The sequence below is a fragment of the Archocentrus centrarchus genome, chromosome 11, assembly GCF_007364275.1.
Source record: "Archocentrus centrarchus isolate MPI-CPG fArcCen1 chromosome 11, fArcCen1, whole genome shotgun sequence".
NCBI classification, from domain to species: Eukaryota; Metazoa; Chordata; class Actinopteri; order Cichliformes; family Cichlidae; genus Archocentrus; species Archocentrus centrarchus.
This window is the reverse complement of record NC_044356.1, coordinates 15129079-15155627: the sequence shown is the minus strand read 5'-3', so window position 1 is coordinate 15155627 and position 26549 is coordinate 15129079. Positions and strand designations below refer to the sequence as shown.

Sequence of the window (26549 nt, the reverse complement as noted above, 5' to 3'; positions counted from 1 at the left end):
TTTTGCAAGCAAACAACCCCGCTCCCACAGATCTCTAAAAATTTCCAGAAAATTTCTGCACAGCTTTACCATCAGCATCAGACTCGGGACACTGTGCTGATTTTATCTTCTTTTTTTTTTTTTTTTTTTTTTTTTTTTTTGTTTCTTGTAAATTTAGCCAAGGACCAGTCGAGTTCTTACGCTGTGTTTATTATATCTGCTGTCAACCGAACCATAGCTTAAAGGAAATCATATCAACTCTTCCTCTAATTGATTATGTGAAAAAATGTGTTAGATTATCACCTGTCTGGTCTGTGGTGGACCAATGAGTATTGTATGACAGCATATTGACCATCCAGCTGATATGATGACTTTGGTGTTTACTGTCACAATCAGCAGGTAGAGTGCATTTTAAAATGAACAGATATAAGGTTCTGTTAATGGAGGGGACGTTTTAGATCGGCTCCTCATAATTAGATATTGTTGCACTCAGTTATTGATATCAGTCTCTTAAAAGAGGTCTCCTTGAGCAATTTGAAAGTCCATTTAAAATTCAGATACGTCTAATCTTCTCTCAGTTAGATTTGGTGCCATCAACTCACTTGCACTCTCCAACTTTATTCCATCTCGTGACTCACCGAGGAATTAACTACCAGTGGCATCTTGCTTGTATTGATCAGCAGTTCTGAATCTCTGCTGTCTCTTCTTATTCCAGTGAATTACTGCAGAATTAACAAAATAAAACAACAGTGGCTTTTAGCTGAAATCAGATAATGGGGTATTTTTGGAAAGTTCTTCCTAGGACATAGAGGCAGACAGACATGTTTTTATGTGCCTGTCTTTTTAATCATTCCTATTTGGGGGCTGGACTGGTACTTCTATAGCTGAAGTGCTTTCTACTACAAGTCTCATTCACACATGTTTATTCATAAAACACTTTCTAACATTCACATGCACAGATGCATTGGGGGCATTCAACATCTTACCCGTGGATACTCCGACATGCCGACTGTAGGACACAGGGATCGATCCACCGACCATCCAAGACGGTGTTGCAGTCTGGCTGAGAAATGCTATGTATTAAGCATTATTTGTTAGATTTAATAATGAAATGCATTAGTTTAATTATTTACCTCCTGTAGAAAGTAATTTCTTACACTACTCATTAATTAACTTTTACATTATTCTGCATTGTCACCTAAGGTGTATTATCATTTGAATGTCAGTTAACTCAATGTAATCTTTACATATGCCCACATACACATATGCATAGCACATTATCCATACACAAGATCTTTCTTTTTATGCTCGTTAATGAACCATAGGTTTAATAAAGTGTACGTCAAAGCCAGCCAGTAAAAAAAATGTGAAATGGCAAACACTGCAGTACTGACTGTAGGCTATACTGCCTTAAAATAAAAGCAGTAACTCAAATGTGACTACTAAATTTAGGAAGAGGAGCTGCATTGCTGTAACCACAAATGTAGTGTGGTTACAGCAATGTGTTACTCTGTATTGTTTTTATCCATAACACTGCTGGTGGCCTCTGCCCACACTGGCCTTCAGATTTGTCTGGTTCAGTAAATAGCAGTCGCCCCACATTCTAACGTTAGAGAGTCGTGGTGCTTTTTGAATATTAGAACTGCACTTTGTTCGAAAGCCGATTTCTCAGTCCTTAAGCAGGGCTCATGGTACAAAGAACGACCTCGTACCTTTGCAGTGCCCGTCTCCCACCTCGCCTGTTGCCTCTGTGTGGCAGCCAAATGGCCTTCATTTTTCAGTGAGCCACATCAAGTGACAGTTTGTCAGTGAGACAGTGATAAAGTTGTGAGTTAATTATTTGCAGTTGAGCTGACTTCACTTAGCTGAAAGGCTGCCTGCCTCCACCTCCTCCTCTTCCTCCCATTAGCTCAGTGAAGTCTGTGTCTCAAGGGCGAGGTCGAACATTATCTCACTAATGCATTGCTAACTAAATGGGCGTGATGACTCAAGAAAGCTTGATTTTACTTTCTGTTTATCAGTGAAACAAATGAGTAAAATCATATTATCTGACTGAAGACACATACTTATGTGAGAAGCAAATAATAGATGTGCAAGCTTTTTGATTTACAGTTATCCTCTTAGCCTATCACTCCACTTAGCTAGCTTTCATTTTTCATCTGATCCCAGTCCAGTGTTGTTGATGTACTAAACAGTAAGTCACACTGGTTTCACTAAATGCCGTAGATTGAGAGCGCTCCTCAAAAAGTCTAACTTGAGGCTTTCCAAGTATCTTAACATATCCTACTTGATACCTGCCCTCGAGGAAGAAGTGCTGAATCAGCAGAGGAAGCATGTGAGATTTCAGTCAGTGAAAACAATTTTGGAGTTAAAGCAAAGCCAGAAAGTTTGCAGACACAAAGACTAAGCAAACAATTTGTCTTAGAAGTGAGACATTATTGTGTGTGGGCTTGACTCACAGCTTTGCTAAAATACAGATGATTTTGCTTCTAGTTTGAATGTCTTTGTGTAAGATACAGGTGCAAACAGCTGTCTTAAGTCACAGCCAATACTAGATCCTGAGTGCCTGATGATTAAATATCTTTATGGGACAGATTCAACAAGGTGCTGGGAACATTTCTCAGAGATTTTGGCCCATACTGACACAACAGCATCCCACATCCTTGATGTGAATTTCCTGTTCCAACACATCCCAAAGGTGCTCTATTGGATTGAGATCTGGTGACTATGGAGGCCATTTGAGTACAGTGAACTCATTGTCATGTTCAAGAAAGCAGTTGGAGATGATTTGAGCTTTGTGATATGCTAGGAGCAGCCATCTGAAGAGCCTCAGTTTCCTGTTCTTACCTGACAGGAGTGGCATCTTGGCCATGTCTACACGCCTGAATGGACTCAGTTGCTGCCATGTGATTGGCTCGTTACATATTTGTGTTAACGGGAAGCTGAACTGGTTTATCTAATGAAGTGGGCAGTGAGTATATTTAATCTGTTGGAACAGTCCGTTACAAATAGTTCATTTGTGAACACTGTCATTTTTGAAAATTTTATATTAGTAATTGGTGACCCTGAAGCACCATGTTTTTTATGAGCTCGTATGAGGAGTTAAGAGCTATTTTTTGCTGGTGACAGGTATGTTTGATGGTTTACACGGTGTTGGGTGATATTATTGACAGGTATTAAATGCGTGTGTGTGTTTCCATTCATTTGCTGCATCCTGAGTGTCTGTTTAGTCAAAGTTATTTCCACTGGCCCATCCTAATTTGGGATCCTGTCATTCATTGGATATGTTTGAAATCCTCACCTGGTTTCCAATGCCGGAAAGTTAGGGCATAAAGATAAATAAAGGTGTGCTCAGTAACAAGGTCACATTCACATAACAGTCTGGGTTATGTTGAGCTTGATCCATTTAATTCAGGAAATGGATGTTAAGTAGAAAAAGGGAAGGTTTCTCCTCTTTTTTTCCCTATTAGCCAGAATTAATGTTACTTTATTTTTATTTAAGCAATAGTTGTTTAAAAACAACTTAAGAGCTTCTGTGCTGTCAAGAGAAGCAATACAATGAGATTTAATTCCTCAGTTTTTGAACTCATAAAGTATTTGAGACAGACAAGTCCGGGCTGTACCTCTTCTGTCAGTTACTGACAAAAGCCTGACCAACCTGCTCACTGAGCTTCTGCGCTCATTTATTTTTGTTCATTTTCTCTGCATTAAGCAGAGCACAGGAGTCGATGTTGGATTCCTTTGTGTGATAATCCAGGGTGAAGGTTCACACGCAGAAACTCAGTAGACCTAAGATAAATCCTGCCGTCGGGGACAGTTGCTGTAGTGTTCTCTTTATCTTTGTGTAGGCTTTAACAGAAGGTGTTGAAAACGTCAGCCTCAGGTCAATTCTTAGGTAACAGGAGTAACAACACATACAATCAATTTATGTCGCAGTGGACTTAACCTGTGACTGCAGCCGCTCTGCTGTCACACAGCAATTCCTTTAAAATCTTATTACCAGATTACAATATAATATGTGTCAATTAACATCACTGTCAGCAGGATATTATTATGTTAATCAGGGTGATGGTGAACAGCATTAACCAGCAGGCTGACATATTCTGATTATGTTATGCTTTTATCTCTGTTTTATCTCTCATATATATATATATATATATATATATATATATATATATATATATATATATATATATATATATAATATATATATATTTATATATATATATATATTTATATATATATATATATATATATATATATATATATATATATATATATATATATATATATATATATATATTTATATATATATATATAGTTATATATATATATTTATATATATATTTATATATATATATATATTTATATATATTTATATATATTTATATATATATTTATATTTATTTGTTTTTATTTATTTATTTATTTATTTTTTTTATATTTACCCCCACTGGGTTCAGGTTGATTAGTAACTCTAAAATGCCCATAGGTGTGAATGTGAGTGTAACCTGTCCAGGGTGTACCCTGCCTCTAGCCTTGGAGCCCTGGAATAGGCTCCAAAAATGATGATGCTCATCCCATACAGTTACAATGCAGCTTGCACCCTCTAGTGGAAGCACAGTCACATCTCTGTTGCCCACCTGAAGTGAGCTTTAATGTATCTCTGCCCACATCTCATCTGACTCTTGGTCTGTCTGTCTGTCCTGTGCAGGTCTTCCAGAGCAGTACTACAGTCTGACATGGTTCCTCAGTCCAGTTCTTGGCCTCTTGTTCACTCCTCTGATCGGCTCAGCCAGTGACCGCTGCACTCTGCGATGGGGCAGGAGGAGACCATTCATCCTGGCTCTCTGTATAGGAACACTGCTTGGAGTGGCTCTGTTTCTGAATGGATCACTGATAGGTGTGTTCTTGCATTAGATGTGATATGTATGTCAGAGCTGAGGAAAGAACATAAAGCTTTATATTTACTATGTACTTTAAGGGTTATATTCAGTTTATTAGAAAAAAAAGACTATAGTGATTAGAAACAAAAAAGCTGTTACAGCAAACCTCCCATCAGTTCAGGTTTTTCCTTTAACTTGTCATCCATAATATAATAGAGTGGCCTATATTCAAATGTGGAACAAATGTGTGCCTAATGTAGAACAATAGTGCACTGGGCCTTTACACATCTCTAAATATAACCAAATGAAATGTCAAAGGAGTTATAAATAAGAACAAGAGGTGTGTGAACAGTTTTCTGTCAGCAAATTCTATTCAGTTTTACTCACATCTATTCTGTTCTGCCTCTATTCTTCTGCAGTGGCACTCGGGTCAATTTAGGGCACCAGGGAGGTGTGTGTGAGTTTGTGTGTTTGTGCGTGGGAAAAAACAGCAACCTGTCTCTGTCTGAGAGAAATGAGTGAATAAATAAGAGAACGTGTGCGTTTCCATGCGTTGTGAGTATACATGAATGTGTGTGAACAAGCCAGGATGACATGGGAAAATTGTAGTAACCTGTGAATGAGTGTGTGTGTGTGTGTGTGTGTGTGTGTGTGTGTGTGTGTGTGTGTAGCTTTAAGTGAGTGTGTGTGTTGACATGAGAACACAAGAGCAGGCATTTCACAGGGAAATGCTTCCTGTTTGCTTCCCCTTTTCCACCAATCACAGTTCACTTCCTGTCTGGGTGCCTTGCTAGTGAGTAACCCCCCTCCAATACATAGACACATGTACAGGGAACACACACACACACACATACTCACACTCCACAGTTCTTTCTTCTTTCTATGAATGTTTCTATTTCCCTGACATTAATGGATTTCAGTTTGTCACGTTTTGTCACACTGCCTCAATGTCACACACACACACACACACACACACACACACACACACACACACACACACACACACACACACACACACACACACACAGTACTGCACTCTGTGTTGTTCACATACATTTACACAACTCCAGGCCCCCGGGGGGATGGGGGAGAGACCTAGTCACAAATGTCACGTGGTACAGAAGGTCACACACAACATGCAAAGCAGTGTGGGAAATGTTCAGTTACCTGTTTGTGCAGCTATTGTAATTCACTAATCTGCTACTGCTGACTTCCAGCTCTCGCCACCCTTGGTTACATCAGAACAGTTAGCCCAGATATTTTTGTGTACGAATAAAAGAGTGAGAATTTTTTGCTAATGTGACTGCTGTACATTTCTTCTTGATCATTATCTAATTATGTCTATGTCTAATGTAAGATTAGCACAGAAAAATTATATCATACACATCTCTGTGATTCCCTTTCAGGTCTGTCACTGGGTGATGAACAAGGGAGACAACCAATAGGAATTGTCCTTACTGTGCTGGGTGTGGTGGTGTTGGACTTTTGCGCGGATGCCACAGAGGGACCAATAAGAGCATACTTGTTAGATGTGGCAGACACAGAGGAACAAGACATGGCGCTGAATATCCACGCCGCCTCTGCAGGTACAGCTGATAAATGCACCAATCAAAGATTTGCTGCCAGTGCCAAAAAAGAGCAGGATTCACGATTGCGTGTTGGTGTGTGCGTTCTTGCCTGCAGGTCTCGGCGGTGCAGTTGGCTACGCTCTCGGAGGTTTAGACTGGACCCACACGTTCCTCGGAGCAGCCTTCAAGTCGCAGGAGCAGATTCTCTTCTTCTTTGCCGCCATCCTCTTCTCTGTCTCTGTCGTGCTGCATCTCTTTAGCATCGAGGAGCAGCAGTACTCGCCGCAACACGACAGGCTCGACCAGGTACTTAGCTGTGAAGCTCAATTTTAGTGCAAAAAGACTTTTTCAATGACATAATAGAACTCACTTGTGTCACTGTTCTTTCAACAGGAGAGTCAGGACCCCGCCCACCTGCAAACATCAGCCAATGGCAGGAATGGACTTCTCGCCCCTAAACTGGAAATGATTGGTGAGGATGATACTGTAGAGAGCTACGACCTCTATGACCCCTATGAAGATGACCAGTCAGATCATGGAGATATGGACTTCCTAGAGGTGGAGCTTGTGAGAAGTAAGTTCAGAAACTCCTGCCTTCTTTTATTTATTTATTTATTTTTAGCAAAATCTGTTTTAAATGGTTTCAAATTCAAATGAAGAAGAGATGGTTGCTGTGCCAAGAGAATCCAAATAAACCTCAAGTAAACAACATATCTGTGCTTCTTTGGTCTTAAAGTTTGATGCGTCATCTTTTAGAAGTCATGAATTGCTGGGCTGGATTATGAGGATATTGTGTTTCCCAGAGGGAAAGGAAGCTCAGTGTGGTATTGACCATATGTCACAAAGACATATGAGAGTGGGTTTTTATTTCCACTTATAAAAATGCTCTATTACCCTTTCTCTCCTATATTCCAGTCATGACAGGGCAACTGTGGCTTCATCTCTCCCTCTCCACTCTCCCTGTTTCCTTCAATTTTCTCTGAATTCCTCACATTTAAACTGATCCCCCACCCCTCCCCTCTTCTTTCTCCAGGTAAAAGTGACAGCGTCCTCGCCATGGCAGACGCAACTCTTGATCACCTTGACCACGATGCACTATTCTTGTGCCACATAGAGCCTTCCATCTTTGCTGATCACCTCTCGCCCTATCATGGCTCACCTTCCACAACCAGTCCCTTCTTTAACCCCAATCGCAGCACGCCACCCCCCCGATTTCCCAACATCAGACGCAGCAGCAGCGCGGGAAGTCAAGACTTGCTCCGCCCCCTCCAAAACAGCAGCCATCAAACACATGCTCCCACCCCCAGGATTTCCCGCCTCTCAGCTTTCTTGCAAGAAATGGAAAATGACGATGGGCAGGAGGCACTGCTGAACAACCAGCTCAATGAGCAGCGGACGCTAACTAATACTGACAGACTAAGCACTAACAGGTTGAGCTCTAAAGGACAGGCACATCGTGCTGGAATGGTCAAAGGTCAGTATCTTTACATTACAGTAGCCGTGCTGGTCTTTGTTATACTTAGTTAATAAGAAACTCAGTCAGGATTTGGTCATCTGAACTTGTTTTTGATGTAAACTACTTTATTTTAGAAAAACAGCACAATAATACTAAGCTAATGAAAAGTAACAGTTGGATGACCTCAATCTGCTGGTATCTCTTTCTTAAAGTGAAAATAATCTTTTTAATTTTTGTAAAAAACCACAGTGTTATAATAGTTATTAAAAGATGAGCACACGGATGTCTTAACAAAGTCTCTCTCCTCATCCAGCTGCCAGTACTGGAGCTCCTATGAGACAGACACGTTACCGTCACACCTTTTACCGCCAGCCATCATGCACTTTCTCCTACTACGGCCGCGTGGGTAGTCATCGTTACCGCTACCGCCGGGCCAATGCTGCTTTTCTCATCAAGCCGTCCCGCAGCATGAACGACCTGTACGAAGTGGAGGCCAGACACAGGAGGAGGAACAGACAGAGGAGCAGACACCGCAGCGGGAACACCAACTCCTCCAGCGGGGATACAGAGAGTGAAGAGGGCGAGGTGAGTAGATGGAGGGGTGTAATGCTTACTGAGTCCTTGAATAAGTCTGTATTGTTTGTAACTCTAACTACAGCACCAGGCTAGTCCTGCCCTTTTTTGTAATTTGTGATATTTCATCTTCTCTCCTCAGGTTGAGACCACCGTGCGGCTGCTGTGGCTCTCCATGCTGAAGATGCCCAAGGAGCTATTACGGCTGTGTGCCTGTCACCTGCTCACGTGGTTCTCCATCATCGCAGAGGCTGTCTTCTTCACCGACTTCATGGGACAAGTCATCTACCATGGAGATCCTAAAGTATGAGAAACAGCTTCAAAACATACAGATAGAGAACCATATCTTCACTTCACCTTAGTTTCCTTTCCCACTATGATTCGTGATTAAAACAAATCAGCCTTGCAGAGAGAAGTAAAATATAGTCTTTTTAAATGTTATTTACTCTGAGAACATGTATCATGTATGATCTTTTTGTAGACATTTTTAATGACAATTAAGCAATTAAAATTTTTTTTTTTTTTTTTTTTTTTGGAAAAGACCATTTTTCTGTATCATAATGCAGCTTTGCCACAGTACCTTTTTATTTCAGTGATTTTACCATTTATTTTGCAGCAGCAGGTTCAAACAGAAATAAACGCTTTCCATCTTAAATAAGCCACAAGTCATTCAAAAAAAAAAAAAAGATGTAACTAATCCCAGTTTCTTTCTCACAGGCTCCTTCTAACTCAACCTTATTGGATAACTATCACAAAGGAGTTCAAATGGGGTGTTGGGGACTGGTTATATATGCCATGACTGCTGCTACATGTTCAGGTAGCCACGCAAAAGACCACAAGCTCCCATCATTCAGATTTCCTTTAAATAAACATGGCTAGAAAGTGGATTTTCTGTAAGAAAAGATAAATCATTTGAGTAAACAATCAACTAATCTCCCTTTTCTAGCTCTTCTTCAAAAATATCTTGACAACTTTGACCTGAGCATTAGGGTCATCTACATCCTGGGTACACTTGGATTCTCCATAGGTATGAACTATATAATAGAACAGAATAAAGTAGAAAGAAACTGGGTCATCTGTAATGCTTTAATTTTTCTCGTTCTCTTTCTTTTTGTTTTCCTCCATAGGAACTGCTATCATGGCAATCTTCCCTAATGTGTACGTGTCCATGGTGATGATCAGCAGCATGGGCATCATCTCCATGAGTATCTCCTACTGTCCTTATGCTCTACTGGGTCAATATCATGAAATGAAAGAGGTACAGATATATTAAATTAGAAAAGCTGCATCTGTTAATATAAAACAGCTATTCGAATGAAATGCATGGTTAAAGGATGAGGCTAGTGATTTTAAGATCAAACCAATGATAAATTTATCCTACTAAAAAGTATAACCTTATGCCCTAGTTACCCTATGCTATGAAGCTATAAAAATACATTTTTTAATCTTTCTCCTCTTTGTGAATTGCTGGTTTAATTTGTTTGTACTTTTAAAATCAGTCGCTAAAAATTCATTTTTGCAGTTTAGCTTGACAGCTTCAAAAATTGGAAATGAAGAATATTTATGCAGTTTATAATTTCTCTGGATTATCACTGTAGCTGTCTTCACTAGCTGGAAGAAAGTAAATATCATGTTATTTAACATGTTATCTAAAAACTATAACTTTCTTTGCATTTTTCAGTACATCCAGCACAGTCCTGGTAACTCTCGCAGAGGCTTTGGCATCGACTGTGCCATCCTATCCTGTCAGGTGAGTGTTGATTGAAATAATTTAGTTCTGTCAATTACATTTTTATGATATATTGATAACTGAGAAAACTGTGATTTTTCAGGTGTACATCAGCCAGATCTTGGTGGCCTCAGCTCTGGGTTCTGTAGTGGAAGCTGTTGGCAGTGTTCGTGTCATTCCCATGGTGGCCTCTGGGGGCTCCCTCCTTGGATTCTTCACTGCCTGTTTCCTGGTCATTTATCCGACTCCAAACAACGGGTGAGACAGCTACCTAGTCATAGCCATAAAAGCAGTACACACAGAAAACAGGAAATGTGCTTAGGTTTTGCAGTCACGTGATCACAAACCATGTGACATTAATGTGTTCGCAGTTTTGGAAGTGGGACAATGGAGGAAATGCATAGGCCAGTCATATAGGCCTAGAGTTTGGTCCAGGCCAAGAGTCCAACTTCTCCCTGAGTGATAGTGAAACTGAAAAGTGCAACATAAAATGAAAACAGAGAATGTTTGCATTCAAAGTAAAAGTTGTGCAAAATGTGTTGGTGCAACTTCTACTTTGAAAGCAAACGTTTTCAAGTTTACTACCGCACTGTTGGTTTTTACTGAGTATTTGCAGATAAGTTGCTGTCTTCCATGCAAACTAATATCGAACATGCCAATTTGCTAGAGACTAAAACAATCTTGAGGTTTTTGATGCAGCACCCTTTATGTGACTGAGTTCACTCAGCAACTTATCTACAGCAACCGCCAACCAATTGGGCCACCTGTGGTTGCATCGTATCCAATATGGCAGTAAACTTTTAAATAATGTATACATGGCGTCATGCAAGAAACCTCTATTGATGAACGGCTAAATACCACAATCATCCCTGCATTTTAAATAAGAACCTGTAGCTAGAAGGTAGTTAACTTAGCACAGCATAAAGCCTGGAAATGGAAAGAGGAAGCCTGTCTGTTCAAAGCTGACATAGTTCAACTTTCAGCTACAACTCACTTGTTGCAACTGTTTCCACTAGCCTACTAAATCTGTTCTTGAAGTCCTAACAGATTTTTATTGTGATTGGCAGAGATGGGGAATCAGCCAAAGCTTCGGAGAAACGGGCCTTGACATCGCTGGAAAATCCCAATAGCGCTGAAGGGGCTGTTACCGTAGTGATCGAGAAACCTAGCTTCCTGAAACTCAACAAGGAGGGGAAGGCCACCAGCACTACAGCTTCCTGTCACACAGAAAATGAGTCTGCTCTGTGATTAGCTGGCTGCATTGACATACACTTTGCTTTGGAAACAACTTGAGTCATCATTGCTGTTGGAAAAGACTTAAAGGTGTGCCTTGATGTGGAATTACTTTGGTCCACTCTTGGCATTTGTTCTGGCTTTAACAGGGTTTTTTTTTTTTTTTTGGATTCACGTGTCAGAATATGCTGAAGAAAACAACACAATCTGCCGTGGGACCAGTGTTACATCAGACCAGCTTACCCAACAAACACCATTCTGGTCCCAGTGCTGTTTCAGCTGTCGACTAAGTTCCTTCCACTTAACCCTTGCAGACATTTGACCGATCCATCATGGTCGTCCAGGACTGAGTAATTCATTGATTGTGGTTTTAAAGAGAGGTTGTCTCTGTCTCTCAGGGCCTCTAGGAGGTGCTACCGAGCAGCCACCTGGACAGGAAACTTCAGGGGACTCGCATACATGCATTCAAACCTTCACATTTCCTCATCTGTGTTCAACACAATCGAATGAACGCCTGAATAATGAACTCTTTTGATGAAGATTAGTCTTTGAAGCTGCAGTCAGTACAATGCTGAAAATCGTTCTTCCGCACTGTGGAGTCAGGTTGATTGAATTTTTGAATCGTGATGTGGAAGCTGATTTATGAGAATGTGTGTATCTGCTACTTGGGGCCTCCAGCGGAGGCACCATGCTCACCAAAACAACCCAACAACTCAGTCGGCTTTGTGGGACTTTATAGCGACAGTAGCTTTAAGACTTTTGGAAGTGGCATTTTTGAAATCATGAGCCCGAAGCCTGGTTCCTGGGGAATTTATTGACCGTAAATTGACGCTTTTGCCCTCTTTCATATGGTGGGACTGACAAAATCTTTAATTCAGCCGTCAACGCGGGGGAAAGAGGACAATAATTCTGAGCATCTGCTCATAAATATTGAGCATGAGAATAAAGTTACCTGTATATTGAATGATAAAAGAAAAAAAAAATACAATTTTTGGGGGTTGAAATTCTACAAGTGAGAAAGAAAGAGCCTCGAAGCAGTGTGCGCAGTATATGGGGCATTACAATCAAATATTATTTTTAAGATTGACTGAGCACCCAGTGTTGTTTCTGTTTGTTTTGACTAATCGAACTACATGCTGCATGTCAGATGAGAAGTGGAGCGACAAACCAAACACCAGAGATGAAGAGAGAAAGAAACCGAGTTGTTCTTTCTCTACTTTTTTGCTTATTTTTTTGTTTGTTTAAAAGAAAAAGAAAAAAAAAAAGGTGCTGTCAGCGCAAAGTTTAAGGCTTGTTGGTTAAGTTTCAGTGGAGGATTATGGTCCTGTTGTGAGTCCTTCCACTTTAGAGGGTCAAAAATAATCAGGAGAGAGAAGCAGTATGGACTAGACTTCAGATTTTTAAAGCAGATGCTGACACCCTCATTGTTTAGTAATTTAAAACAGGCAGTTTTAAGTGCTATACACAACAAAAAATAACACCAAGAATAATTCATCAAGCTTCCCATAGAAAATCCAGCTTGCCACATATTTAAGATCATTATTTCTAGAGCTTAATAGTTTCACTTATTTTCACTGAAGTGTTGTGAGATTTATTTAACAAAACAGTCACAAGGCTTTGGGAAAATGGTTATATCTGCTGGCGGCAGCCGCAGCGTGACGGCTGAAGAGGAAGTAAAACTACCGAGTTTAGCTTTGCGTAGAGACTCAAAGACCTTGATAACGAGTGTGCAGCGATGAAGTTAAATAATCTTAATTCTTCTGAATGTTTCTTTAGCTGATGATGCTGGACATGTAAAAAGAAATTTTGAAGGAAAAAATGAAAGATTGCATTGTGGTGTTTGTGTTCTGATGAATCAGCCCTTTAGTTGCAATAAGGACCTTTGGTAATCAGAGGACTGTGTGGAGTTTGTGCTGGCAGAGCGGGGCTGTTTGTGGTGGTGGATCTTTTAGGGTGAAAGGCTGTATGTTTGGGTCAGTTTTCCTTTCAGTTCAATCGGCTGAAACAAGCCGCATGAATGGGAAAAGAAATGTAAATTGCAGTGGGATGATGACTAACTAGAAAGCACTGTTTTGTTGACGTACATAAAGCGTTTTGTGCAGAAGGTTCATTTTAATTTAGGCAATTTTAGAAGAGAATTCAGATGATGTGGTGTTTTTTTTTTTGTTTGTTTGTTTGTTGTTTTTTACTCGGGTGCAGAGTTTAACCATCTTTTTTTAAAAATACTAATTCGATTCCTTCCATGCTTTCAGGTACATTCATTCATTCAGTCAGAGAGAAGGTTGCTGGGATCGGATGTTTTAAAATGGATTCTGGAACCATTAGGGCAATAAAATATTCTGGATAAAAATGAATCCACAACTTCAGTTTAAGGACAAACATGAAGATTAAAAAAAAAGAAAACTTTGGGGGTTGGGAGATTTGCATGCGACAACAACAATATGCATGTTTGGAACACCAAAGTATGACTCTGTACAAAATCACTCGAGCTCTTTTCTTTATTGTCACAATAGGTCAGGGATATATTTTCTAATGCATGGCTGGATGTTTGGATGTTTGTGTCTTTTTGTTCAAGCTTAAATGTGTTTAAAAAAAACAAAAACAAAAATACAACACAACATGTATTCTTTAAGCTGAAGCATTGTGCTTGGTCTGGGTCAGTACACTCCTAACAAGTATGTGAGTTTTAAACATCCATTTTATCACTTCCAGGCTGGAAGGTGTTGAAATGTGTTACAGGATGAGACACCCCTTGTTAACAGTGTAGGACGGAAACGCCAGGCCATGAATACTTGAAGTGCAACTTGAGTGTTTCTGTTCCAATGCAGTGAGAAAGTATTTGATTTTGGGGTGGGAAGGGGGGGGGGGGGGGCAAGGGAGTGTTTGTTGTTCCAACGATGTCCCAAGCCTTTATCGCAGACTCTGGAATGTTCCGGTGGCTCGGCCGCTTTGCTCGGCCTGCTGGGAGATTGAGTTCTTAAAACCTCTGATTCCATCTGGTGACTTAAAATGTTTGTTTTTCTTAAAGTCAACGAATGTGAGTTGATTTCAGCTGAAATCTTTTTTGTTTTGTTTTGATGTTCGACGATCCAGGGTGGGAGTCCTGACATTGCACAGAACTTGCACATGATAAGTTTAAAAAAAAAAAATACAGTAGAATTATATTCAAAAGGAGGAAAAAACAAGTAACTGTGGATATTTATTTTTTGAGCTTTCTTGTCTGTAAAGGACATTTAGTTTCCAAATGAGTAAATTAAAGCTATTCTGTTTGCTGTTACAGGTGAACTGGACTGCGTGCATGTGCGTGCGTGTGTGTGTGTGTGTGTGTGTGTGTGTGTGTGAGAGAGAGAGAGAAAGAGAGCATAGGTCCTCTCACAGCTGTTCACATCTGAAGCAAATGATAAGTGTATTAAAACTGTCATCTCAGTGTTCACTTTTTGGTTCTCGTTCTCTGTTCTGCAATCACCTGGTTTACACTTAACTCTGGAATTGATGGTTGAAAAATCTTTTTGTCTCCGTTTTTTTTTTTTTTTTTTAATTCAACTAGAAAACTTTTCTGTGTGCGTATTTTTTTTTTTAATCTTAGGGAGAGCCACACACATAAGATTCTGGCCTTTGCACTTTTTCAGTGGCAGCCATGTTGGCTCCACCGTCCCAATCACTGAATGAATGTGGAGACACAGTGATGCTGTTTCATATTTCCAGCCAGCAGCTGTCAGTGGCAGCAGCGTGATGGCCATGCAGTCAGTCCAGCCTCTAGTGTGTGTGTGTGTGTGTGGCTCTGCCTATAGTAATGTATGTTAATGATGGAGGAGTGAGATGCCTATATACTTTGATTTTCATAGAGATTAAATCAAGATGAATACTTAAAGAATGGGAAAGTAAATATACACAGTGTACTATATATAATATGCCTTGTTATTTGAAAAAAAAAAGATGTAAATATACATATTTCTCTTTTAGTTTCTTCTTTTTTGCTGCTATAAAAAAGATGATTATTTTTGTTAGTAGTGTTGTTTTCTATATAAAGTCTGTATATATATCTCTATGTTATGTAAATATGCTTGAGCCTTCATATGTAGGACTCTGGATGAACACTGTATGGAACGCACCTTAAAAGCTGTTCAAAAGTAAACCAACAATGACGTCCTTCATCATTTGGCATGTTTCATTCAGAATTCAAAATGTGACAGGAATCAGTAATAAAGAAAGGGCCTCACCAGACAAAAACTCCACTCCAATGAAAATAAAAGTTTATTTGATCAAATGTTTTCTGCAAGTGGGAGAGTGTCTGACTTCAAAAAGATATAAATATACAATGATATCAACAAAATAAACATTTTTATGCATACGCCTCCATTTTCAGAGGCTCAGAAGTAATCAGATAACATGTTAAATATGAGGACATTTTTCTTTAATGCATAGATGATAGTGCTTTGGAGGCAGTGCCTGACTCTCTGTAAGGCCTTTACTACCACTGAAAATGGTAGACTATAAATAAAAATTTCTGTAATTCCTAAACAGTTAATGCAATATGTTTGTAAAACTCCTAAAATTAAAGCTGAAAGTCTGCACTTCAATCTTATATTGATTATTTGTTTGGTGTACAGAAGCAAAACTACAAATATGTGTCATTCTAGAAAATACTTATGGACCTGATTCCAGAATAAGGCATCCTCTGAAGTATATGCCTGCAGAGAGCAGATGTTAATGATTAGCACACTACAAGTTTTACTGGAAAGGATAAAATAAAATTTATATTTAGAGTGCATTTAATATGAGAAAGATGCTCAGAAGGATTTTGTTGACATCATTCTTGAAGTTCTTAGTTTACCCTTAATAAATATTTCATTACAAAAATTTCAAACGCACACCTTAATAATGAAATATTCATGTGTCTAAACACATGCTGTTTTAATACAACAGTGTATCAATGTCCTTCAGTATATTGTTATCTCACTAGTTATACTGGTTTTATCAGGCTTGATGCACATCTTCATGGAAGTTAAAGAGTATCTTAATTAATCCTTGGAATGCAAGAGTTCTGTAAAATATTATTTACAAGTTGATTATATAAGATTTTTTTTGTCTTTTAAAGAGGTTTTTGAAGTGAAATCTGCAGAAATTGGTAGATTTTGAATATATGTAGTCAAACCTTTTCATACTAAGCAAAGTAAATCAATTATGTGGTTATCTCAAGAAGCAGATTTACTCCAAAAAATTAAAAAGTAAAATATATATGTGTTCTGAGCTTTCCTACGCATGTCTACATGTTGTATAAATTTTTTAAATTTGCGTGTTGGGGTTTTTTGTCACAGTGCACATGACTGCTGCTGAAGCAACCTGCTGGTCTGCACTTTCAGGACTTCTTTTTATGGGCAAAAAAAATCTTTGCTCAGCATCTTTAAAGCAGCTGACCTGGTTTCCCATGATGCTGTGCAGTCAGAGAGGGAAGAGGAAAATGAGAAAATGGTTTGCAGAATCAGATTTCTAACACACACACCGGTCAAAACCTCAGCTTTTTCCATGAAGAGAAGCCAGAGAAGGAACCTGAAACTCTCTGTGTGTGTGTGTGTGTGTGTGTGTGTGTGTGTGTGTGTGTGTGTGTGTGTGTGTGTGTGTGTGTGTGTGTGTGTGTGTGTGCGCGCGCGCGTCTAACCCAGACTAATCATGTGGCAGCAGGTCAAGCTGTGTGTTCTTGTGTGCTTGTGTGTGATGCATTTGTACTGCAGTGTAACCTTGCAAGCCCAAGACATGACATAAATTGAACTGTGATGACCTGCTGTTTCTCTGGAAGGATGATAAAGGGAGTCATTTAATGACTCATTTTCCTGTTATGACTGATGCCTCATACCTCTTCTCTAATAGATTATCATTAAAAAATGTAATTATTCTGAACAGAGCTTTATGTGATTAATAAAAAAAATTGAAATCATTTTGTGTGAGTAGTCAAAAATCTAAAATTTGCTCTTTAGAATAATCTATTACTGAGCATATATTTTGTCAGCTACAGTATCACAGCCTTACTTCGAATCAGTGCTGGTGTGATTGTCCTAGATGAGATTCCTCTGCTGTAGTGAGACACTGTCCTCTGGTGGAACAAATCAAGCATTTTATTGGTCCACATTCAACAAGGTGCTGGAAACATTTCTGATGTGAATCTCCTGTTCCACCACATCCTAAAGATGCCTTATTGGATTAAGATCTGGTGACTGAGGAGGCCATTTGAGTTCAGTGAACTCATTGTCATGTTCAAGAAAACCAGTCTGAGATCATCTGAGCTTTGCTATCCTGGTGGAAGCAGCCATCAGAAGATGAGTACACTCAGGTCAGAAAGGCATGCACATGATCACCAACAATACTTGGGTAGGATGTGGTGTTTAAACAATGCTCACTTGGTACTAAGGAGCCCAAAATGTGCCAAGCAAATATCCCCCACATCATTACACCACCAGCAGCCTGAACTGTTGATACAAGGCAGGATGGATCCATGCTTTCATGTTGTTTACACCAGATTTTGACCCCACCATCTGAATGTTGCAGCAGAAATCAAGACTCACCAGACCAGGCAACGTTTTTGCAACCTTCCATTGTCCAATTTTAGTGCGCCTGTGCGAATTTTAGTCTCAGTTTCCTGTTCATTGCTGACAGAGATTGCACCCAGTGTGGTTTTCTGCTGCTGTAGCCCATCTGCTTCAAGGCTCAGAGATGCTCTCCTGCACACCTTGGTTGTAACGAGTGGTTATTTGAGTTACTGCTGCCTCATTAACATCTCAAGCTTGTTGGGCCATTCTCTTCTGATCTCTGGCATCAATGAGGCATTTTCTCAATTAGAACTGGATATTTTCTTCTTTTTTTTTTTTTAAATCACACTAGATCAACGTTTTCTGAAAAACTCAGACCAGCCTGTCTAGCACCAACAACCATGCCACATTCAAAGTTACTTAAATGCCCTTTCTTCCCCACTCTGATGCTCGGTTTGAACTTCAGTAGGTTGGCTGATTAGCTATTTGTGTTAATGAGCAGCTGTAGAGCTGTACCTAATGAAGTGGCTGATGACTGTATTTCTTTTAATAAAGACAGCAGCAGCAGCAGCAAAGAAACAACACTTAGGTATTTGCAATAAATACCACTGCCACAGCATTTTCTTTATATAAATCATTTAATACACAAAACAAAATAAACAAGTCAGTAAAAATAACAAACACTGACACAAAAAACAAGCAATACTGAGACAAACAAACACACTGTGGGGAAGAAAGTGAATTTGTGTTAATACAAGAGCATTACTTTCCAGAGAGCATTTATTGTATTTAAGTGAGCTGACTCGAGACTTGAGCCCTCTGATGGTCCCTTTGCTCTCTAAGTCTGTCATTTTTTTTCATTTTAATGTCGCTGATGTCATTTTTGAACACAGTTTACGTTCAGCGTGATGACACGGAAATACTGATGAAATGTAGTAATTGAAGCACTCAAAGCAATGGTGCACAAACGTATACAAAAAAGTGTTTCTATTCTAAATTGTATAACTTAGCCACAATACCTTGCTGCATTTTACCTCTTATGCATTTTGGTTTTTGTTTGTTTGTTTTTATTAATTGTCAAATTTTAGTTCTTAGTTTAAGTACTGCTCCAGTAAGTGCACTGGCCAAATAAAGAGCTTCTTTATTAATGCAAAAGCATGATAAACTTGCATTAGGTGCCACTGGAACAGATGTCAGATATCAACTTTCTGTACACATAGTTTAATAATAACCCACTTTATGTGTAAATCAGCAGCTATTAAACCTTGAAGCAGGAGAAGTTTATTGGCTTCACAGCAAAAAGACAACATGGATAAATAAAGAATGGATGGAGGGGGGCTGCAGATGCTGTCTCTGAATCTTTTTGTGTTTCTTCATAAGTTTTGATGAGTCACTGTCTCCAGGTGTTTCTCTGAATTGTGCCATCACTCGTTGTTGAGTGGAGGCCGGGTGTCCAAGCAGTGGTGTGCGTTGGCTGCAGAGAGTGATGTGCTTGTGAGGGTTAGTGTAGCTACGCTGTGAGCTATCGCCAGTGCTGTACCTGAGCATTTATTCACTGAATTCCTCTCCCCTTCAACTCCAGTTGTAAACCCCACCTCCCCGTCCTCCTCTCTCCCTCCCCTTCTCCTGGTCTTCCACATTCTCTTGAAGCTGTCTGTTACGAAGCAGTAAACCACTGGATCCAGGCAGCTGTTCAGGCTGCTCAAGGTCACCGTGATGTGATAAGCAAGCACATGCCTCGCCCCTTGTCCCAGTGCCTCCCCTCCCACTCTGACCTGGAAGTAAACCAGCACCTGGCGGACGTGGAAGGGTGTAAAACACACCGTGAAGACCACCAAGACGGCAGCCAAAAGCCTGATAGCACGGATCCTCCTCACCCTGCTCTGGTGGGGCAGGCCGTGGCTGGAGGAGAGAAAACAGGTGACACGCAGAGTGAAGCCCACCACAGCGAGCAGGGGGAGGAGAAACTCCAGGATGGTGAGATAGAAGAAGGCAGGGAGGACCGTGCAGGAGGAGCTGACCTCCAAAGATGTGGTCTGACCAGGACAGAAAAAGAAAAGAAATTGTCTTTTCATCTCAGATTACTGACTTGTTTCCACAGTGAACGTGAATTTCTCAGCAAAAAACTGTCTGTCTGTCTTGGCAGCTACATTCCAGCATTTTTCTGTCCATCTGTAATCTGGATGTTTTCAATCTGTTCAGCAAACCACGACTCCCTCTAATTTTCTTGCAACCTCATAAAAATCATTATTTGAACCTAGTAAATTAGTTTCTACTTGATTGATTATGAAAGATCCCAACACTTCAGGTCAAATTGACACTCACTGGTTTTGCTCACTGATCTGTTTTGATACTGATAAGTTAAAATTAGCAAAAAAAAAAAACAAAAAAAACAAAACAACAAAACAACTTCATTAACCAGTTGTTAGAGTAAATTATGACCTCTGTCAGATCCCCTAATCTGCTGATGAGAACTTTAATTTTTTAGGTTTATTTTGAGATTTATACACAGAAAGTTCAGCCTGCATGTGTTGTGTTTTTAGTGTCTCTTCACCTGAAAAGAGTAGGTGACCACGACTGCAATAAGCCACACAGTGGCACTGACACACCTGGCTGCTCCTATGGTCCTCCATCGATGGAGAGTACTGGATGCATGGACGACAGCGAGGTATCGATCTATACAGATACTGAATAAAAGGCACTTATTGAATAGTGGTAGAGGGGAGAAGTATATTTGAAGACTTCATTCAGTTAAAGGTGACCTATAATTCAGATTTCCAGCTTCGTATTTTTATTAGCTTCTATCTCTTTAAGGCTTCGCTCCTTGAACCTCCATCTTTCTTCTGATTGGCTGTCCCTCACCTGTCTTCCACAAACTGAAGCCTCTTCATCTCAGTCATAGCCTGAGATGACCATATAAGGAAATCTGTGATGTCACCTTGACACAAGAGTAGGAAACACTTCCAGAAACCAAGAAATTAGAGCAGCCTGAAGCTGAGCTCTCAGTCCACAGGGTTACACTGACATAGGCTGACCTCATTACTTTAAAACCTGGCCACATTTAATATGAGCATCCAGCTAAAAGAATAAATATAGCAGACATAATGAAAAGCATAATAGGTCCTCTTTATGTGATAAATGAGGTTATGGTTCACCCACCTGGTCAGAAACAGGATACTGCAGTACATATTGACAAAGTAGCTGAAGGTGTGGACATAGGAGCAGGCCACACAGCTCCCTCCACTATGGTACAGAGCGATGCGAGCCGGCAGCGACAGCGCCACCAACAGGTCAGCCACAGCCAGGTTTATGGTGTAAACCACAGAGGCTGAAGAATGTGCAGAGGCGCCACAGAAAACATACAAAGCCAGACTGTTGAGGACGACACCAACCACCAGCATCAGACAGTTACACACCTGCGGTGGGGTGGGATAGACAATCACTTTAGCTTTACACCTGAGTTTACTGGTCATGAAGGGTTCATTAGTTTCTTCTCAGTTTGGGATATTCTGGAGAGCAAGTCTTGGTCCTGTGTGCAGGATTTTCTTGATATTAAGTCTTTTCCTTGTTATTTTAATCTATTTGCTCTTAAGTGGGGTCTTTGCTTTTGTCTGCTAACCCTGAGTAAGTCTAAAAATATGAGTAAATTCATAAAAATTGTAAAAGAATGATAGAAATACCTTATTCAGTATTTGATCTTACCATCAGAGAGACCCAGACAGTGTAGAATTCTTGATACAGCTGCATGTCCAGATGGGATAACCTGTGCAGGTGTGGGGTCCCCAACTGCTGGTCCCAGCTGTTGCAGTTAGTTTGGTGTGGGTTGAAAAGTGACAGGAGAGGCTCAGAAGTGGAGTTGGAGCTGAAGTTAGTGAGAAGGCTCTCCATTGCTTGTAACAACCAGGAAGTGAAGATGCAAGAAAATGTTAAAACATGAAAGTTATCAATCTTTTGCTTAATTAATAAAAATAAAAACATCTCACAATACCTATATTATGGAAAACATCTGCTAGGTCAAGTCTGCTTTACTGCAGCAAGAAGTTCATTCTTAACCTTGGATAGATTAATAAATAATCTCAACTGGAGGTCCAGACTGTGAAATGCTTTTACACTATCAAGCTATTATTTCCATGGTGACATGGGGGTAGAAGTCCTGTGGGTTATAAGAATAAAAAAAAAAGAAGGTGTTGAGATTGCATGTCAACAGATTCATCTACATTACAAGCAAGCTCCAACCTGTGACAATGCAAAGTCTCCCAGAAAGCTAGTTAGTAGAACTGGGATTGTTTTTTTCAGACAGTTAATTTATAGTTGATATTTAAAACATTTGTGATGCGGTCATGTCAATATGAACCAACATCATTGAGGAATATTTCCCACACTTTGATGAATCTATGCCATCTATGCCATGAAGAATTAAGGCAGTTCTGGAGCCTGGAAGGTGTACCTAATAAAGTCCAGTGACTGTACATCATCTACAAAGAATGCTGTTTGTTGACATGTAGCTAAAAAACAAAAAACAAAACTTTAACTGTGGGATTTTTAAACATTTGTTGCTTTGTTATTGCAGTAAAGAAAATAAATCTTTCAGACTCTTCTGTTTTCTAAAGGGTAAAAGCTTTTTAGGATTGTGTCCAGACTCTTTCTATCAACCTTTTACCATTTTTGCTCAGATTGTTCAGTAATATCAGGGCTTCATTACTAACTCCCAACAGGAATTTAAAGATAGATGCTGCAACCTTTATCCTGGAGGCAGCCTTGGATACTGTATTGTAAATAATTTCAAACAGCTTACTTCTCCAAGCTTAGTGCACGTGCGCACGCACGCACACGCACACGCGCACACACACACACACACACACACGCACACACACACACACACACACACACACACACACACACACACACACACACAGAGCTGTGACTTCTAGAGATGAAAGCATGATCAACATCAGCAGAAACTAATACAGACAGAGAGCGACTGTAGAAATTCCCGTCTTCTAAACAATGTGCTCTTGTGCTGTAGAGGCGACTGTATCCATCTCCATCTGCTCCCTAAAACGATGTGACACTCTCAACAAAGTTAAGTGCGTGACCGTGTGTGTTTCTTCAAAGACAGACTACAGCATTAACACGAACTCTGTCAATTGAACTCTGCTGCTATTTAACACACGGCTGACGTGCTGTGCTGAACATGAGGAAGACGGTTGTCTTGACCAGATTAATTTGATCAATGCGTTACATCCTGTTTAAAAAGCCGTGGACTGTGTTCACTTTCAAGAGACTTAAAACTGCAGTAACAAAATCAGCCAAAAATAGTTCACATTTTTTTCCAAGGCACTCTGGAACTGATAAAATGATGTGAAAAATAAGGCATGACAGCATTAGTGAATTTGTTATGTCCTCTTTAAGAAGCATTGGCCAAACAGAGCTATTCATTAGTTGGGCAAAACTGTTTCACCTCAAGATGAATGCACTCACTTTTCCCAGAGCTTTGAAACTTATCACACTCATTTTCTATGGAAATAAACTTGCTGCCATACAAGCTCTGCAGTTGTTATGATTTCATCCAGAGCCCTTATAGGACCTTTATCCAAGTTGGCTTAAATGTTAGCTTCAGTGGGCGTCTTCTGGTGAATAATGAGGGCTTGTCTCTGTAGCTCAAGTTCTTTCTGCAGCAGCTTGGATTTTAGGCCGCCCATCATTCACCCCCCTCTCCCTCACATTTTCCTTTCTGCTCTGAACCGTCCCTGTCAGTGCATTTCTAAAAAAACTTCAAATGAAATCTTGCAAAAATTAATTAGTCTTGACTATTTGATATCAGGAAAAAAATGACATAATAAAAGTAGTTTTCTAAATGGATAAATGTGTCTTAAATAATGTCATGTTTTACTTGGCAGATCTACTCGTTTTGGCGTTTTCTACTCGTGTAATTTCCTTATAAAAACCAGAGTCAGAGGAGCTCCCATTGGATAGCATGCAAGGAGGAAGGTTGTTCCACTCTTCATCATCATAAGACAGTTAGATAAAACATGGCTGACAGCTTGGATTAAAAAACAGAAAAACTCTGCAAGCGGCTATATGCTTTTGAAACTTTATTGTTGTAGTTTATTGTTATAGTAGACTATTATATCAAAGTACAATGAGAGAAACTTGTGAATGACTCTGTAGCCTGTAGTGGTTTTTGCATCGTGCAGATTATTGCAACCCAGAACCTGGAAAGAGTTTACAGATGCAGATACACATTTGCCTCCTAAAGTTTTAAATGATTGCGATTGGCTCATACAAAAATCAAGTTTACCTTCAAGCTAAACTTTCACCAGTTAAATCAAACCATTTCAAACTTTAAATTGTGTGTTTAAAAGAATGAAAGTTCCCATTTGTTCATGATTTCCAATTAAAAAAAAAAAAATTTGTAAGATGCATGTAACCCAGATGAAGTATTGTTGGGTGAAAATGATATGGATCTCTCTGTGAGGACACATGTACGCAGGGAATCCTACTGTTTAAAAGTGTGTTGCTCATAAAATGAGGCAAAGTAATGCAGACTGCTGCCTGCCTTGTAATTGTCTGATCTGATCTGGGGGGGGGGGGGCACCAGAAAAAAACAAGAAAATAATGAAGGTCAAGTAATGATGACTAAATGGATGAAACATACCTGGAGAAGTGAATCCTCATGCAGTAGACTAATGCAAAAGTCCTTGTGGTCTGATGATATTATTCAAGTTGCTGTTACTTTCATACTTTTATCTCCTCTTCATTTCGTGCATCCTTTCAGTCATTTGCCAAAGGTAAGCAGATAACGACCCAGAGAGCTGGGATGTGAACCTCTGGGGCGGGGCCAGTTATCCAATAGAAAGTAAAGTTAGACACCCGGACCTCCTCTTCATCACTTTCATGTCACATTTAACAGAAAATGTAACAAAGGATTTCTCTCCTTTTCTTTCTTTCTTCTCATCCCCCTTCTTCCTCTGCCTTACAGTCTCTATTTTCTTTCATAATGACTCCAGTTTTCCTTCACTTTAGTTTGAGCTTCTTTTCTTTTCTCCACCTCTCACTGAACATTACATCTTCTAATATATCATATCTGAAACAGGGATTTGGAATGGCTGGAAGAAGTGGATTGAAAGCAGAAAAAGAGAATGCAAAGGCTGAAGTGCCAAAAGCATGACACACAGACAAGAGCTGAGCGTCCAAGGTGTCGACAAGCAGAAGAGGAATACATACACTGATGGATAATATTTGGATTAGGAATAACAAGAAGGGAGTAGGTGGCTGTCCAGCAAAAGGATAAGGAAAAACGAGAAAGAACTGGCAGAAAGACTGCCCTGTCTCTGTGAGACAAAAACAAAACACAATTTGACTCAAGTGTGATTTCAATAAAGTTTATTTAAAACTGTCTCCAGGGTGGTCCTGCTCGGAAAGCGTTAGCAGGAAAAATGTACATCCAATTTGTCTCTGTGTAAATACCTGATTCAATTAGAGAAGTGAGGAGTAAAATAAAAGTGGAAAATAGATAACAGTATAAACTGTTTCTGTAGATGTTTTTATGAAGCTGCCGGCCTGTGAACCAGTGAACCAACACACACTTACAAAATGAATAAGGAAAGACAGAAAGGTGTAGAGACAGGATAATTTGAAGTATTTTACATTTATTTATTTCACCACAAAGAAGTAGCACCTAATAAACCACTGTAGGATAAACAATTTTAACATCTGTTTAACGCTTGTAGTTGTATACTGCTCACACCAGAATGTCAAATAACCCACTGCAGCACAAACCTGACAGTAAAGCAAGTGAAAAAAAAAAACCATGGGCTTCAGTTCTTATGAAACTAAAAGGAGACTTTTGATTTACATTAAAATGTTCATCACTATGCGTTGTCCCTCCTGAATATATAAATTCAAATTTACATTTCACTGTTGGTGAAGTCATTCTGCAAAGTGCCTGGTTAATGTTTGATTGAATGTTTCTTGGCTTGTTTAAATATTTGAAATCATTGCCAGATGTTAAAGTGGTGGAGACAGAGGAAGGATGTCCCACTTTATACTTCAGTGGGATTTAGTGGGTGGAAAGAGGGCTTAAATTAAATTGTGCATAGGAAATCTATTTCTGGAAATGTAGGTGCATTAGGGAATTAAGGGGCACTCCAACAGTTTTTACAACTGAAACACAATTTCAGCACATAGGTGTTACAAAGTATATTATTTAATTTCCACAAATGTATAAGTGCCAGGGGAATCATTTTGGCTTGGTTTGGAGACAAGGAGGAGCCTCTGTAGGCATTTAACAAGCAGAAGGGACTCAGGTCTAATGAAAACAAACAAACAAAACAATATTGTTAAGCTAAGAAGTAATTTTTAGTTTTCAGCTGGTCTTCTGTTTAGGACTATGAGGTCACACAGCCACGTCACAGATTTTAAGTAGGTGAGGGAGCATGTGGAAGAGAGCTTGGAGATGTGGAGGCGTGCAGTGGAGAGAAAAAGAATAAAAGTCAGTAGGGGCGAGACAGAATACATGTATGTGAATGAGAGAGAGAGAGAAGTAGAAAGGTGAAGTTGCAAAGAGTAGAGTTTAAATACCTGGGATCAACCACCCAA

The 26549-nt window shown here is 39.6% G+C and overlaps 2 protein-coding genes across 2 annotated transcripts in view; one reads left to right on the top strand and one right to left on the bottom strand.

The window, feature by feature from the left end:
- The window catches only part of slc45a4a (solute carrier family 45 member 4a), a 52116-nt gene extending 37848 nt beyond the window's left edge, over positions 1 to 14268 (top strand). The window contains exons 4-16 of the mRNA XM_030740756.1: positions 4694 to 4882; positions 6272 to 6451; positions 6549 to 6739; positions 6827 to 7007; positions 7467 to 7907; positions 8203 to 8474; positions 8605 to 8766; positions 9180 to 9279; positions 9409 to 9489; positions 9590 to 9720; positions 10144 to 10212; positions 10295 to 10449; positions 11259 to 14268. Of these exons, the coding sequence (XP_030596616.1) occupies positions 4694 to 4882; positions 6272 to 6451; positions 6549 to 6739; positions 6827 to 7007; positions 7467 to 7907; positions 8203 to 8474; positions 8605 to 8766; positions 9180 to 9279; positions 9409 to 9489; positions 9590 to 9720; positions 10144 to 10212; positions 10295 to 10449; positions 11259 to 11439 (2333 nt within the window). The 3' untranslated portion in view covers positions 11440 to 14268. The remainder of the gene's footprint in view (positions 1 to 4693; positions 4883 to 6271; positions 6452 to 6548; positions 6740 to 6826; positions 7008 to 7466; positions 7908 to 8202; positions 8475 to 8604; positions 8767 to 9179; positions 9280 to 9408; positions 9490 to 9589; positions 9721 to 10143; positions 10213 to 10294; positions 10450 to 11258) is intronic.
- Positions 14269 to 19372: 5104 nt separating this feature from the next.
- On the bottom strand, positions 19373 to 21836 carry LOC115788705 (G-protein coupled receptor 20). Its single transcript, XM_030741848.1, has 4 exons — positions 21651 to 21836; positions 21108 to 21364; positions 20503 to 20635; positions 19373 to 19984 (listed from the first exon to the last, which is right to left on the bottom strand). Exons 1-4 carry the CDS (start codon positions 21834 to 21836, stop codon positions 19373 to 19375), a joined length of 1188 nt encoding a protein of 395 aa, XP_030597708.1.
- Positions 21837 to 26549: the final 4713 nt, after the last annotated feature.

Bases quoted from the DNA above. Each gene is read 5' to 3' on its own strand.
- LOC115788705 (XM_030741848.1), bottom strand. From the start codon at position 21,836: ATGGAGAGCCTTCTCACTAACTTCAGCTCCAACTCCACTTCTGAGCCT. The intron at 21,365-21,650 runs GTAAGATCAAAT...ACCCCACCGCAG, and splicing joins CTGTCTGGGTCTCTCTGATG to GTGTGTAACTGTCTGATGCT. The intron at 19,985-20,502 runs GTGAAGAGACAC...TGTCCTGGTCAG, and splicing joins TGGTCACCTACTCTTTTCAG to ACCACATCTTTGGAGGTCAG.